This window comes from Furipterus horrens, unplaced genomic scaffold (genome assembly GCF_987537825.1).
Source record: "Furipterus horrens unplaced genomic scaffold, mFurHor1.1.pri manual_scaffold_17, whole genome shotgun sequence".
Classification (NCBI taxonomy): Eukaryota; Metazoa; Chordata; class Mammalia; order Chiroptera; family Furipteridae; genus Furipterus; species Furipterus horrens.
In genome coordinates, this window is record NW_028327187.1 from 53,940,321 (window position 1) to 53,956,336 (window position 16,016).

General features: G+C 37.3%; 1 protein-coding gene across 2 annotated transcripts in view; it reads right to left on the reverse strand.

Annotated features, from left to right (window-relative positions):
• Positions 1-16,016, reverse strand: part of DNAAF6 (dynein axonemal assembly factor 6) — a 114,361-nt gene that overhangs the window by 93,274 nt on the left and 5,071 nt on the right. The window contains exons 2-4 of one of the 2 annotated variants that reach the window (XM_090264713.1): positions 12,245-12,400; positions 7,924-7,996; positions 1,497-1,602 (exon numbers count right to left, since the gene is read on the reverse strand). In XM_090264713.1, coding sequence (XP_090120839.1) covers positions 1,497-1,602; positions 7,924-7,996; positions 12,245-12,397 — 332 coding nt within the window. In that variant the 5' untranslated portion in view covers positions 12,398-12,400. The remainder of the gene's footprint in view (positions 1-1,496; positions 1,603-7,923; positions 7,997-12,244; positions 12,401-16,016) is intronic. The other variant, XM_090264714.1, reaches the window with a different exon arrangement.

The window sequence follows — 16,016 nt, forward strand, 5'->3', positions numbered from 1 at the left end:
GGCAGTGACTTATATTGGCCTTTATTATTTTTTTACTTGGCCACTAGTCATTCTCCTTTTGTGAACTGCCTGTCTACATTCTTTAACCATTTTTTCCTCTTTATCCATTGGGACATTAGAAATACAATTTCATAAGATAGAAAATAGAGATTAAAAAAAATTCTTAAAAAGCCATTTTCTTAATATCCTGACTGAATTACTCATTCCTGTAAAGCTTTCATGGATTTTTTTTTTTACAGAACATCGAACAGGACAAGTGTTATTGCGCTAAGTGAAATAAGCCAGTCAGATAAAGACAAGTACCATATAATTTCACTTATATGCAGAATCTAATGAACAAAATGAACTAACAAGCAAAACAGAGACAGACTCATAGACAGAGAGCAGGCTGTCAGTGGGGATTGGGAGGCTGGTGGGGGGTGGGGTGGAGGATTGAACAAAAAATTTAAAAAGAAAAAAAAACTCATGGACATGTACAACAGTGTGGTGATTGCTGGGGGGAGTGGGTGGGAGGAAGTGGAGAAGGGTATAGTGGGAATAAATCATGATGAGCAGAGACTTGACTTGGGGTGGTGAACACACAATATAGTGCACAAATAATATTTTGTGGAAATATGCACTTGAGATCTGTATAATTTTGTTAACCAGTATCACTCTGATAAATTCGATGAAAAGGAAAAAACAGGAAAAGTGAAAATTTACTCAAATTTGGGGCTTGCCACATATGAATGTTTGATATTTATTAGACAATATGACAAATGAGTGACTTAATTCTTATCTTTCATATAGGTGTGTGTGCACTGTATAAACATAACATGAGATTTACTCTCTTCATTCTTAAGATGCAGACTGAAGTGTTTTAAAATCCCCTTTGATTTTTTATGAGGTTTACCATTTTTGACATTGCTTATTTAAAAGCTGGATACTTTTTTCCAGTTAAATATCTGCTGTCTTCCACTGCTTCTACTTTCAGAACTGACTTAGAGGATAGAAGCATAGCTTTTTATTTTTGAGGCATTGGACACAGTTTTACAGTCATAGTTAATATAAAACATTGAGTAATTAAAAGCAGATATTTGACATATAAACATTGTATAATAATACAGTTTGTATGAGAGTATAATTTAATAGGCTATTTTCTTATTGTTAGTTCCACATTATATAAGTAACTGACATTAAATATAAATATACAATGGAAGTGACTGTATTTTTCATTTTTTGTTAGATAATAAGTGAAAGGAAGGTCTTATGATTTATTGTTTATTTCTACTTTAGTAAAAGGCAAAAGATTTATACAATCTCAAGAGAAACCAGAGTATTGTTTGTTTCTACTTTAGGAGGAAAAATAATCAATTACATATGCTTTTTGTGTGCCACTGTAGTTTTACCTTTTATGTGGTAGAAGTCATTTTATGAATCTTGTCAAAAATAGAATGGCATCAGATGACACATCTAGTTTAAACCCTTAAACACATTCTTGGTTTCATTTGACTCACTCTGGTATTTCTCTAACATCCCACGTGTCAGTGTGCTCTGCTCCTTCTGGAACTTCTTCTGGATTCCAGATGTCCTCGCTAGTTTCATCACTGGTTTGAGGCATAACTGTAAAGAAAGGGAAAATGAAGTTAAACTGTTGTCCATTTTCCCTCAAAATTCCTCTTGCTCTTCTGTACACTCAGTTGAAGATCACTAAGTAAAATATTTTCCATTTTTACCCAAAAACAAACTAAATTAGTAACAACTAATTAAATATTTTACTCAATACATAAGCAATACATTGCAGAGCTGTAATAATAATTGTTCCCCTGGCTGGTTTGGCTCAGTGGATTGAGCGTCGACCTGCGAGCTAAGTGTCGCTGGTTCGATCTTCCAGTCAGGGCACATCAGAGAAGGAAAACTCTGACTCCAAAAAACCTCCACTGCCTTGCGGCATACCTCTTCAAGGGAAAGGCTAAGGGAGTAAACCCCAACAGAAAATCCGGAGCCGGAGTCCCTAAGGCGGTTTGACGTTGTAGTCAACACCGGCAACTCCTGCGGCGCACCTGAAGCCAAGCTGTATTGACTCCGTCTTTCCCTTGGACCCTTCAGCTGCGAAGAGAGGGGGGGTCTGCTGCATGGGCAACAGAAGACCCTCCATATCACCCTGCCCAGGCTCTGTAGCTTCAGCTTCACTGGAGAGGACACTCCAGCGTCATCGCAAGATGTCGATTCAACACGGGAGGAGACAGATATCGTGTCACTCCCGAGTTGGACTGCACAGCCATTCTCGGTGGTGCAGATAGACTCTTAAGAAGCTACACCATCGTCTCTCGAGACGGACGGCTGCCGACCGAATAATAATTGTAGGAAATTTGGAAAATACATTCAAGGAAATAGCAGAAAAATAAAATAATCTATAATTCAATGTCCAGGAGATAATAAATGATAGCATTTTGATGTATATCTTTCCAGTCTCTCTCCCTTCCTCCTTCTTTTTCTCATATATATATGAATATAAATACAAACATCTAACACATATATTTAATATATAAAATAACATTGTGTATATAATATAAAATATATATGCAAAGAATCATAAGTAGAATCACATGTAAATACTTTTATATAAAAGAAGAAATCAAATAAACACTTTGGTTTAGGTAGAAATGTCTTATCTTGCATTGTATTTTATTGTATAGAAGCCCTTTGATACATTTTTCATTCAAGCATGACATAATTCTTAAAATACACCAGCAGTTAAAAAAACTTAGTGTTCATTTTTTAATCCAGTATTTTCCTCATGTAGACATCAGCTTTAAAGAAAGTCTCTATCACATGTCCTTTATGTAGAACTGAGCATGTGCCTGTGTCTCTACATGTCAACTCTAAATGTTTAAAAGTAAATAAGCATATAAACCCAGCTTACATTTGTTCCAACCACAAAGGCAGCAAATGAACAGCCAGATTAGGTGCAGAACATTAGTAGGAGTCATTTTAAGCACTCTCCCAAATTCACCTAATTTTTAATTCTGCTGATATTTAAAATTTATATGCTTTTGTGTAGCATGGGTTTTGTAAAGCCTAATTACAGATTTAGATATAATGCTTTATGTATTACTTACTGTTCTCAGAAATGAGAGATTATTAGAGCTACATTATCAAAATACAGACAACATAGAAACACATTCAAATTTGAACTAGCCTTTCATGGAGTGAATCTCTCTTTTTTAGTTTTTTTTTTTTCCGTATGTTTCATTGATTATGCTGTTATAGTTATCTCTTTTCCCTTTGCTCTCCTCCACCCAGTAGCCCCTCTCCCTCCAGCAGTTCGCCCCCAACTTAATCCATGTCAATGGGTTGTGCATAAAGCTCTTCTCAACATCCCCCTGTCCATTTTTCACCCTCCTATTACACTTCTTAATTCCTGCACCATTTTCCTCCCTCTCTTCCCTTCCTCTCCCAGCTGACCTCACCCCGCACATACTCCCCATATCTAAGATTCTGTTCCCACTCTGGTTCTATGCTTAGTTTGCCTTTGTTTCCATTCCCTAGCTTCTGTTGTTGATAATTGTGATACTGTTTTCACTTCAATGTTCGAAGTTTTGATATTCTTTTTCTTAAATAAGTCCCTTTAAGAGTTAATATAATAATGGCCTGGTGATAATGAACTCCTTCAGTTTTACTTTGTCCTGAAAGCACTTTCTCTGCCCTTCCATTCTGAATGATAGCTTTGCTGGATACAGTAATCTTTGTTGTATGTCCTTGCTTTTCATCATTTTGAATATTTCCTGCTAGTCCCTTTTTGCCTGCAAAGTTTCTTTTGAGAAATCAGCTGACAGTCTTATAGGTACTCCTTTGTAGATAATTCTCCTCTTCACTCTTGCTGCTTTTAAGATTCTTTCTTTCTCCTTAACCTTTGGTCTTTTGATTATGATGTGTCTTGGTATGGTCCTCCCTGGGTCTAGTTTGTTTGGGATTCTCTGTGCTTCCTGAACCCATATGTCCATTTCCTTCCCCAAATTAGGGAAGTTTTTCTTCATTACTTTTTCACATAATTTTTCAATTTCTTGCTCTTCATCTTTTTAAAAAATATTTTATTGATTATGCTGTTACAGTTGTCTCAATTTGTTTTCCCTTTGTTCTCCTCCACCCAGTGACCCGCCACCCTCCAGTTATCTCCCCTCTTAGTCCATGCCCATTGGTTGTGCATACAGTTCTTCTCAACATCTTCTTGTCTACTCCACTCCCTCCTACTATGCTTCTTAATTCCTGTACCATCTCCCTCCCTTTATCCCCTTCCCCCTCCCTGCTGACCCCCCCCCACCGATATGTTCCCAATACCTATAATTCTTTTTCCACTCTCATGTGGTTCTCCCTGGATCCAGTTTTTTGGGAACTCTCTGTGCTTCCTGGACCTGTAATTCCATTTCCTTCCCCAAGTTAGGGAAGCTCTGTTTCATTATTTTTTCACATAATTTTTCAAGTTCTACTTCTTCTTCACCTTCTGGCAACCCTATGATTCAGATGTTGGTCCGCTTATAGTTGTCTCATAGGTTTCTGAGCCTCTCCTCATTTTCCTCACCTTTGTTTCCTCTTTCTGCACTGGTAGACTGTTTGGTCCTTCCCTATGTTCCAATTCGTTTATTGAATCCCTGGTTTTCCTTCCCTCACCACCTGTTTCATATGTGTTTTCATTCATTTCAGCAGGACTAGCCCACATTTCTTCCCCGTCTTGTTTAAGATCCGCTGTTAGGTCTGTAAGCTGTCTTATAACTATAGCTCTGAACTGAGTCACAGAAGGATTATATATCTGCTTGTCTGATAGTTCATGTATTTTCTGTCTGGTCAGCTGCATGATTGGGATCTCTATCATGATCCCTGCCATCTTGACAGGTTTGTTTACCTTTACTTCCTGGGCGGGGCTGTCACACCTCCTATGCTATAGGGGGTGAAGCCCCATGCTCTTGTCACTACTGGGCAACCCTTCTCACCACACTGTGGTGTTTTGTGTAGGGGCGGGGGTCCAAGATGGATTCCTGCCATTCACACTCCGCTGAGAGACCAGGAACCTCTTCCTCTATGCCCACGCCCTCAAGCCCTCACAGTCCGAGGCAATGGGGGTCTGCCTTCCCTGGTATTGGAATCACGAGCTGAGGGGTTTGGTCTGTAGCCAGGGTTGCTCCCCAGGCACTTTTGGCCTCCCCTTAAATACGGGTGTCTGTGCTTACCGCAGTCCCAACGCCCTTCGCCGCAGCTGCCGCTGCCAGCACAGTTTGACCTCTCCGCCCCTGCTTCGCCACTCCTACCCATCCAGATGAGCACCACTTGTTTATAACTTCATATGTTGGACTTCCATGTAACTTTATTTTCTGGAACTTCTGGTTATTTCTGGTTTTGCGGTAGTTGTGGTCATTCTTAGTTGCGGAGGGAGACAAAGTGTGTCAGTTTAGGCCTCCATCTTGGCCAGAAGTCCTTTTGCTCTTTATCTTCACCTTCTGGCAACCCTATGATTTGGATGTTGGAACGTTTAAAGCTGTCCCAGAGGTTTCTAAACCTCTCCTCATTTTTTTCAATTCTCGTTTTCTGCTTCTGTACTGGTTGACTGTTTGTTTCTTCCTTGTGTTCCAATTTGTTGATTTTAACCCCGGTTTCTTTTCCTTCACCACTTCTTTCAAGTGGGTTTTCCTTCACTTCAGCCAGGATAGCCTTCATTCTTTCCCCAGCTTATTTAACTTTTTCTGTCAAGTCTGTGAGCATTTTTATCACCAATGCCTTAAATTGTGCATCTGTGAAGTCCTCTAGCTCCTCATCTTCTAGGTGTATTACCTGCTCATTCCTTAGTTGTGTCACTGGGACCTTGATCTGCCCCCTCTTCTGGGCCATACTTCTCTGTCTCATCTTGACAGCTTTCTGTGTTTGCCTCTGTGATTTGTGTAGGGCTGTCACACCTGTTACATTATAGGGGGTGGAGCCTTAGGTATTCGTTAGGGTTGGCACACGTTTCACTGAATTTTGGCGCTGTATGTGGGGGAGGGGGTCTGAGAGGGAACAGTGCTGGCTGCTGCCACTTTTCCAGGCACTTCTCCCCCCTCCCATACTAAGCAAGTTGCCTCCTTTTGGAGACTGATAGCTTCTTCCTCTGCCCCAACCCCCATTGGCTTTCACAGTCAGAAGCAATGTTCTATTTTTCCTGCTGTTGGAACTGCAAACTATGTGGTCTGGTCTGGGGCTGGGATCCATCTGGTTTGGGGCTGGGATCGCTTCTCAGGTTTGAACTGTACAACTGTATTTTTTCACAGCTACAGTCACTGTACTGCTAGTCAGGCCCGCCAGCCACTCTCCCACCAGCGGCCACATAGAGGCTGATTTAATGGCAGGTGCACATCCTGGGTCCTGACTTCTGAAGGGTCCCGCAAAACCCCAACTTTACACTTTTTTCTAATGACACTATGTTTGGTTTCATATGTACAATTTTAATTACATACAAGTTGTAAACTTGCAGGGCCCTTCAGAAGTCGGGGACCAGGGCATGTGCCTGGTGCTCCTGCCACTAAATCCGCCTCTGTGGCCACTGCCTCTAGCCATGGAGCCAGCAGTGCTGCCTGCCAAGCACTGCCCCCACAGCTGCTACTCTGCTCCTTGTTCTCTCGATCCCAGCTCCACCTCTCCTACCTTTCTGGATGATTATTTCTTCTTTATTTCCTTGCTGAACTTCCCTGTAGTTTTGATTTTCTGCATCTTCTGCTTTTTTTTTTTTTTTTTTTTTTTAGTTTTGAAGTGGTTGTCAATTCCTTCTTATTTGTGAGGAGATGCAGCGTGTATATTTGTGCCTCCATCTTGGCCGGAAGTCTCAAATGAATATCTCTTGAATGAGGTAAATATATGCTTGAGTAGTAATAACTAATTTAAAAATCATCCCCCAAGACCTCATTTTATCTATTATTTAAAATATTTTTTTCAGATAAAATCTTTTACAATTAACTAAATTGGTGAGAGAATTTTACTTTCCCTGCCCACCTTCTGGTAACTGTGATCATGACCAAGAGAATTAGATTCTTCTATATTTTTTAAATTATTTTTTAAATCTTTTCACTTATTAATTAGAGAGTGAGAGAGAGGGAGTGAGAGAGAGAGAAAAATAATTTGTTGTTCTATTTATTTACGCATTCATTGGTTGATTCTTGTATGTGTTCTGACCAGGGATTGAACCCACAACCTTAATGTATCAGGTTGACACTTCAACCAACTTAGCTACCCAGCTAGGGAAAGTTTTCTATAATTTTTAAGATGTATAAAATGTTCAGCTCTGTGAAACTGTAAAGGCCAAAATGCTGGGAATACATCCAAAGTATTTATTCTAGTTATTGGACTTGTGACTATTATAAGTCGCCCCATGGGCTTTAATTTATAAGCATGTCAATATAAGATAAAATTGTGTAGTTTTGTGTTTTTTTGTATTATTGTGTTCTGCAAAAGATAGCTTAATGGGAGAAGAGATCCTTTCTATTTTGATTTCTACTGTAGTCTCAGAGATGATCATACTGCTTTGTGCATAATAGGCTCTCAATAAATATTTATTGAATGAATCATGAATGAATTCTGCCAGAATATAGCAGGGTAGAAGGTCAAGAAGCTAAACATCTTGATAACTAGACCCTAAGTAGTAAGTTACTTAACTACATGTGACTTTGTGGCTTTCCATCTCAGGAAATATGCCAAAACATGAATAATTCAAGGCAAATTAATTTCCATTACTAGAGAAATAACTTACCTGCAACAGTAGATTGAAAGCAGCATCTTTATATATAAATATGATTCACCATTTCTACAATTGTGTTCATCTTTAATAAGTGCTAGTGTTAGTTTTATTCTCCCTATAATTTTGCTTCCATAGAAAAGATCGTAATGATTGTTTTGGCTTATACACTTTATTAAATAACTTACCTTTAAGCTCCTCTTTTTTTGGTGGTCCAATATGCCCAGGACCCATGGCTCCAATCGCAGATGAACAGTTACACTGGAAAAGAAGAAAAAATAAAGCCCAATTTTTGTACTACTTGTTTAATGTATGTGACCAGTAATATTTTAAATTCGATAAGCTTTCCAGCTAAGATTTCATAGAGCTTTCCAGTTTAATTACCCATAGTTGTTATACAACAGAGAGCCAGATGTCAGGTATGATTTTGAGTGTGTTTTTCTTGTTATTCAAAAAGTATTTGGCTTAATAGACTCTAAGGCAGAATTGATCTTTGATCAGACTAAATGCCCTGTCCAACTCAGTGAATTATGGATTCCTGGGGACAGGGGAATGAATTACACTAATTTCTCTGAACATTAGAACCAAGTATTAACGTAAGAGCATCAACACCTTTGGATTTTGGCCATGTCTGGTCACAGTTAGTTGGGAGATTGAAGTATGGGAAAGTTTTATAGAAATAAAAACAAACGGCTAAATAGAGTCTAAGTATTTAGACACCAAATGACTCACTCAAAAGTCCCGATTTCAGCTTTTACTTCTTTCCACTGTAGGTATGAAACACTGCTTCATCCCACCCACTTCATGTTACTGAACTAGTAAATTTAAGCAGCAAACTCAAATTAATACTGTCAACTATATGCTGAATTACTATAGCCTTCATACGGGTTCAAGTTTATTTTGCCATATTCTGCACAAGCATACATATCCCCTCAGTACTGCCCCTGAGGCACCAGTACAAGAACAGCTTTCCTTTTTCAACTAAGCCTAATACATATTACACCACCATTATAGTGGCAACTATTTGATTGGCCCATCTCAGGTGTTCTTTGTTATTTCAAGAAAATCCCATTTTAAAAAATTCTTGTTGATGTCAGATTCTGTGCTTCAATTCACTTCATTTGCTGGCAGTCCAGAAATTCTTTTCTCCTTGGATCCTGGCAAAGTAGCATCTCTAGCTCATTTTTCTTGGGCCCCTGTACCAATCTCCTAAGAGTTAATACATGTGTGAAAGTTACAATGTCCTGTTTGGGCAAGAGAAATAGTGTCTGTCCTTGAAAGCTGGTGGAAAAACTCACCTGGGTCTTTCTATGCTAAACTATTCCAACAGCTATGAATCAGAAATTAATTTATAACATGTGAACAGTTTCTGAGACAGTAAAAATTTCTTTCCAAAAGGTGTTTCAAAAGTGCTATGTATGTGGTTAATGTGTTACACGCATTTTAATATGAAAATCTCAAGAAAATATTCTGTACACTTTTTTTCTTTTTAAGCACTAAGGTCATATAAACTTGTAGTGCTTCTCTTAAATTATTTATCACTGGAATACTAATAGTAAATCAGGGTAAAGCATTTACTGGAACATGAAAGCCTCTTGTTTTGTTGAGTGCCTCCTTCAACAAAAAATTAACATCTGTAGAAATAAAAACTTGAACATTTCTACCAAAAATTGGTAAGCTCTCCATGGACAGTGATGATTGGATCAGTATATCAAAACATAGGGGAGTTTCAGTTTATTAACTTAATGAAAATAAATGATTAAAATAAAAATTTCAAGAGAATAGATGGATCAGGGTGAGAAAATCATAAAAATCATCTGGCAACTATTTTCTATAAGACTATCATGTCAGGCTTTACCATGAATCCACACCCAGTTGTCTGAGCAATTAATCATTTCAGTTCACGCCACTTTGCAATATGTAACAATATGTAAGAGAGTTAGAACATCCTTGTCACAATGTCTGTGAAGAGCAGTGAACAGTATTGCCCACAGTTTTTAAGATACCCTTGTGAGTAAACGAAAAAGAACCAAAAACCAAACCAAACCAAACCGAACAGTTGTACTGTCTTCCCAATCTTCCAGGTTCTTCACAATTCATGGTGGGGATAGTATAAATGAATCAATGGGTATGCAACAGTCTAATGCTGTTTTCAGAGAGTGTATTTTCAAAACACATCACTTTTGTAATCATTCCACCGTTTCCAAGATTAATACATGTGAAAAATGAAAAACTGTTTTCTCCTGGAAAATTTAATAGTTTGTTAAAAATATTAATTATTCTCCCGCTGTTCTGATAATCCAATTCTATATCTTCTAATGATATCTGTACTGAGGTGTCTGAATGACCAATTATCTCAAAATTGCTTATAACCCAGGTATATAGAATCATGCATTATTTTAGTAATTTTCCTCTATAAATTGTATGGTTTGGTAAAACAGTCCTACTCTTCCTGTTCTCATCAGCACTCAACTTTACCCAAGAAACAACTCTAGATGTAAATAAATATCTCCATACTTAAATGCCAAAGGAATTGACTTTGTTACCAGAGTAATTCCTTATTTCTGAATCTGTTTCAAGTACAAGTTCCATTTCCTTCTGTTCAAGAGCACTGTTTCTAAAATACTTAATACAATTTTTGTATCTGGCATAACCACACCTTTCCCAGCATGTATCATTCTCTTTCAGCAAAGGCAACAAAAATGAGCTTGCCTTCCCGACTTAACTGATACATGCTCCTAACTTTTTTCTCCTGTGTATTCTTTGTTGTATTGGCCCTGGCTGGTTTGGCTCAGTGGATTGAGCGTCGGCCTGCGAGCTAAGTGTCGCTGGTTCGATCTTCCAGTCAGGGCACATCAGAGAAGGAAAACTCTGACTCCAAAGAACCTTCGCTGTCTTGCGGCATACCTCTTCAGGGGAAAGGCTAAGGGAGTAAACCCCAACAGAAAATCCGGAGCTGGAGTCCCTAAGGCGGTTTGACGTTGTAGTCAATACCAGCAACTCCTGCGGCGCACCTGAAGCCAAGCTGTATTGACTCCGTCTTTCCCTTGGACCCTTCAGCTGCGAAGAGAGGGGGGGTCTGCTGCATGGGCAACAGCAGACCCTCCATATCACCCTGCCCAGGCTCTGTAGCTTCAGCTTCACTGGAGAGGACACTCCAGCGTCATCGTAAGATGTCGATTCAACACGGGAGGAGACAGATACCGTGTCACTCCCGAGTCGGACTGCACAGCCATTCTCGGCGGTGCAGATAGACTCTTAAGAAGCTACACCATCCTCTCTCGAGACGGACGGCTGCCGACGATTCTTTGTTGTATGTATTTAAGGTGTTATTAACATCCTGATTTTTCTTTATTTTTGGCCTCTACTAAGACTTTTCCCTGACTCTAAAGTCTTGGTTCCTGATCCTGGCTGAAAGCTGACTCCATTCCTCTCTCCTATAAATTTCATTTCCATTGCACATCTTATTTGCTTTTGCCCTGTTCCACCTAAGCTCTTCCTAAAGGGTGGAAGCTAGATCCAGTGTGGATCTGAGCCTCTACATTTGCTGCCTGTTCTGCTTATAATAGTTCTTCCACACTATGGCAAAAAAAGAATTTTGGGAGGAGCAAATTGATATGCATTTTCATAAGAGATGGTTTGTACATGATAAACTTGTCATAATAATGAAAAACTTTATTAAAATAAGTGAAAGCAAATTGATATATTCTGCTGTAGTGTGAGATTTCTGCCCTAAATTTTGTTTGTCTTAGGCAGTCTGATAGCCAAAGTTTGCTGATATCTAAGGAGCAGAAAATGGAGAACAAGGGGTTACATAAAAAAGTATTTTGATTATACTGGGACTATTGGCAGTAACTGTGGAGTGGCCAAAAATCAGTTCATGGAACTCTCCTACTTAAAATGTAGCCCATCTTTGTTGCTGTACGCTTCCCTGTCATTACCTGTCCTGACCCCAAATGCTATTCAGTTATGTAATTACATTCCACAGGTCTATATGAGCATGTTTCAGGAAGCCAATTTTAGTAGGCTGCAGGTAGTTCGTCCCCTTATTTGGTTCAAAACATTTTCCATTCTGCTTTCATCTTTAGATAAATAAAAAATAAGGGGACTGAATTTGGGTGGCATAATTAATACTGTCTAGTTGAAATTATTTGTTTTATAGAAATACTGTCTATGCTTTAAAATCCTAGCTATCACACTTTCTAATGATTGTCAAGCATTTTTTGACCATAAATACAAATGACAAACATTTTGAAATGTGGCTATTGTTAACATAGTTACAGACTAATTTTCCTATTTAGCGTTCAGGTAGTTTAGAAAAAAAATATAATTATGTTCTCTAGAAATGTACTGAAGATTTTACTCTTATGAATAATCAGCCCTGCAAACTCCTGCAAATATATCAAATGACATAGCTTTATTCTCACAGCAAGGTTGTAACAAGTCATTCAAATACAGTTTCACAGGATATTGTGAACAGAACTAATTCATCTATAACTATACAACCACCTGTTCAGACTCAAAATCATCCTCTTCTTCAGGATAAAGTAGCTTAGAAAGGGCCTGTAAAGCTGAAACTGAAGAAATAGTTTCATTTTCCATATTTTCTGATTTCATATTTTCAGGTTCTGTATATTCAGGTTCTATATTTTCCAATTCCATATTCTGAGGAAGAAAATAATTATAAAGAGGTATTTTAGTTTTATATTTTATTTAAGACAGGTTTTTAAATTGTCACATCTCCCTTCTTTCCCTGAGTCACTCCATTATTTCTTATCTTTCCTTGAAAATCCTTGCAAACTCCTTCAGATACTCATAGACCAGGGAAGGCAAGTAAAGTCAAGTATTCAGTTTACTTTACACAAACTTCATGCTCAATTTAACAAGCATTTATTGAGCACCCACTATAGTGGTTTTAAGGTTTAATGTGCTTATGAATCACTTGCGTGGTTGGTTAAAAATGCAGATTTTTAGCCCTACCTCCAGAGAAAGTGGAGTCAGTGTTATATAGAATGTACCTGATTATTTAGAAACATACTTGTGTAGACTACCTTTTTATCTGTCTCATGTGTGCTGTCTAGGCTGTATGTTTCATTTAGTGAACTGAAAATAGTGTTTATTGTGGGGTATGACTCAGGGAACTTACTTCACACTTTTGCCTCAGGTAAGCCTGTAACTTCTGCTTTATTTAAAATTTTAACTAACTATAGATGATACCTAGCATTTTATTGCCATTAGAGAACTCAGATGGGTTGGTTCAAAAATAGAAACAGACTCATAGATAAAGAGAACAAACTGACAGCTCTCAGAGGGGAAGGGAGAGGAAGGATTGGGCAAAAAGAGGTAAAGGGATTAAGGAAAAAAACCTCTCATATAAAGACAACTGTATGGTGATTACCAGAGAGAAAGGTGGGGTAGGGCTAAGTAGGAGAGGGTAGTGGGAGGATAAATGGTGATAGAAGGAAACTTGACTCGGGGTGGTGAACACACAATACAATATACAAATGCTATATTATTAAATTGTACCTCTGAAAGCTATAGAATTTTGTTAACTAATGTCACCCCAATAAATTCAATAAGTTAAAAAAAAGAAAAGAAAAAAGAAAAACATTCAAACAGAATAGTTTTTCTGATTATAATAATGATACTGTATAAGTCTATTGTGAAAATTTTAGAAAATAATATATTAAAAATAAAAAATAAGAAAATCACAACTACATATAATCCTACCAACCAGACATCAGTCTTTTAAATAATCTCTACTGTTATATTTGGAGTAGGAACTCAGGATCTTTAAAAATCATAGAAGTATCCGACTTGAATGACCAACCTGAATAAAGATTGTAGAAGTAGGCCTATTGTTAGTGATTTAGGCATAAACATAATAGGAATCTTTTCTATACTTCTGCTGATATTTTTAAACATTGTTTTATAAAACTAATTCACATGAAACATTAATTTAGTACTTTAATTAAATGACCACTAAATTTTTTGCATTGTGCCTAGAACAGGAATACAAAAGGGATTCTTAAATGTGTACTGGTATAATCACCTGTCAAAATCAATCTGCATGCAGATGGTGTTTTATAAACTTTGTTTTATTATAATTTTTATCACTATTTTTATTTTCTTGTTTAAATGGAAAATTGATTTTAATGATTATAGGGGATGTCAAGAATATGAATCAAATATTAAATATTCCTGTACATCCAAGTATAGAAGCAGTATATCATAGTAGTTAAGAGTAAGGGTTCTGGAGTCATGCTGCCTAAATTTGTTATGTATCATTTACTTCCTTGACCTGTGACTTTTGGCACATAATTTAAACTCTCAATGTCTCATTTTTATTATGTATAAAACGGGAATAATAATAGTGCTACCTCATAGGGTTGTTACAAGAATTAAGTAGCTCAATACATGTAAAAGAGCTTGGAACAATTCCTGGCACACATTCAGCACTTGACATATGTTAGTTATTATTAATCCTTTAAAAATTTAATATTTCTGGGCATAAATATCACTTCTAATAACTATGTTGGATAAGTTAATGATAAAACTCATTAAAATGGAAAAAATGAAATAGGTGAAAAAACAATCTATTCTCACAGTATAGTCTGGTAGTCTGCTATGGAAATGAATAATATTTACTTAACATTAAAAGCAAAAATTTAAAATATTTTCTACCTTTGACAACAAAAGGGGAAAATGGATCCAAATATCAGATGCAATGATATAATTAGTATTTTGAGTTGAGATTATACAGTGAAAATTTTAAAAACAAATATAGCAAAAAATGTTTTATTATTTCAGCATTACCTACCTTATAAAATTGTTGTGATGCCATTTTATGCAACACATTTGAAAGAGTTTGCTACATTATGAAAAGCTATATAAAATATCATTATTGTCTGGCACATAGTGTCAGAACCCACAGATGAGGCTTGTGAGAACTCAATGGTGGGCTGGTGTGAGGGGGAATAAACTGAAACTAGTAGAGCTAACCTGGAAGAAGGGTATTCGGAAGTCCCAAATGTATAGTGTCTGAGATAGCAATCAGAACTGCTATTCATGCATCCTGATCTGCTAGGCAGAAACATGGCCAGGGGAGTTTCAGCATGTGACCAGTGTTTCAAGGCAGGAAGGTTGAATAGTCAAGGTTACAGGGAGGCCCACTTAGGGTGAAGTAGGACCCTGGCTCATACGTGGGAGGATAGGAGGCAGGGTCTAGTTCTTGAGGATGGTGGGAGAGTTGGAAGCTAAATGAAGGTTTAGAATAGGGCAGGACTCAAAGTCATAGCTAGGAAACAGGAAACAAACCAGGTACTGCATCTGAGGCTTTCTCATGTCACCTGGGCAGCCACGCACAGTACAAGTTATAAAGAAAGCCTGTGCTTCAATGGGTGCAATGGATACTGGTTTTAGGGAAAGCAGATTAATTCCAAATCCCCATGGTGAAAAGGAGCTCTGGCCTGGTTCTCATTTGGTGAGAGGTAGAAGAGTGTAGGCAGTAGGAAGCTATACCTGTAGGCTAAATGCCTTCAATAACCAAAGCTGGCATGTAGTCAGCAGTCGATGAATACTGAATGAAGCATGATTAAATTCATACAAATGTTATATTTTAAAGTAGTCCCTTTGGAAGGTTATACACTGACACAAACGGCGCTATTAATGCTCAAAATATTTTTGAATTGCCTTCATATGTACCACCAAGAAAACAGGTATCATTATGGTATCACTCAGTTCGATTACACATGAGATTTGTCTTCAAGTAATTTCTAGATGTATCTAGATATCACATCTACTTTCAAAATATGAAGATGTGCTACTGTGAGGATTTCAACAGAATGTGCTACTGGCCTCAAAGCAATTCTAAAAGAGTAGTTTCTAAAGTAATTTGAGCAATAACAAGAACATTGGAATAAGTGCATAGTCTTCCAACTGCTTTGAAGGGGATTCCACTCCTTGGAACATATATGTTTAAGTGTATTTGTTAAACAAATCATGCACAATAATTTATAGTAACACTCTATATAATCTGAAGCATATTATGAATTGTACTTCTTAAATTCCAAGTTATGTTGGCATAAAATAACATAGATTCATACTAAGCAGAATTAGAGTAAAAATATCATAATTGGCACTTTAGCAAAAATAATTATATTAAATCAACTGTAATAATAATCTGTAAACACAATACAATAAATCATGACAAGTTTGTTGATATTGTATTTTGAGAAACAAAATCACTGATACTTTGTGAACAACTAATTAAATAGTTCAA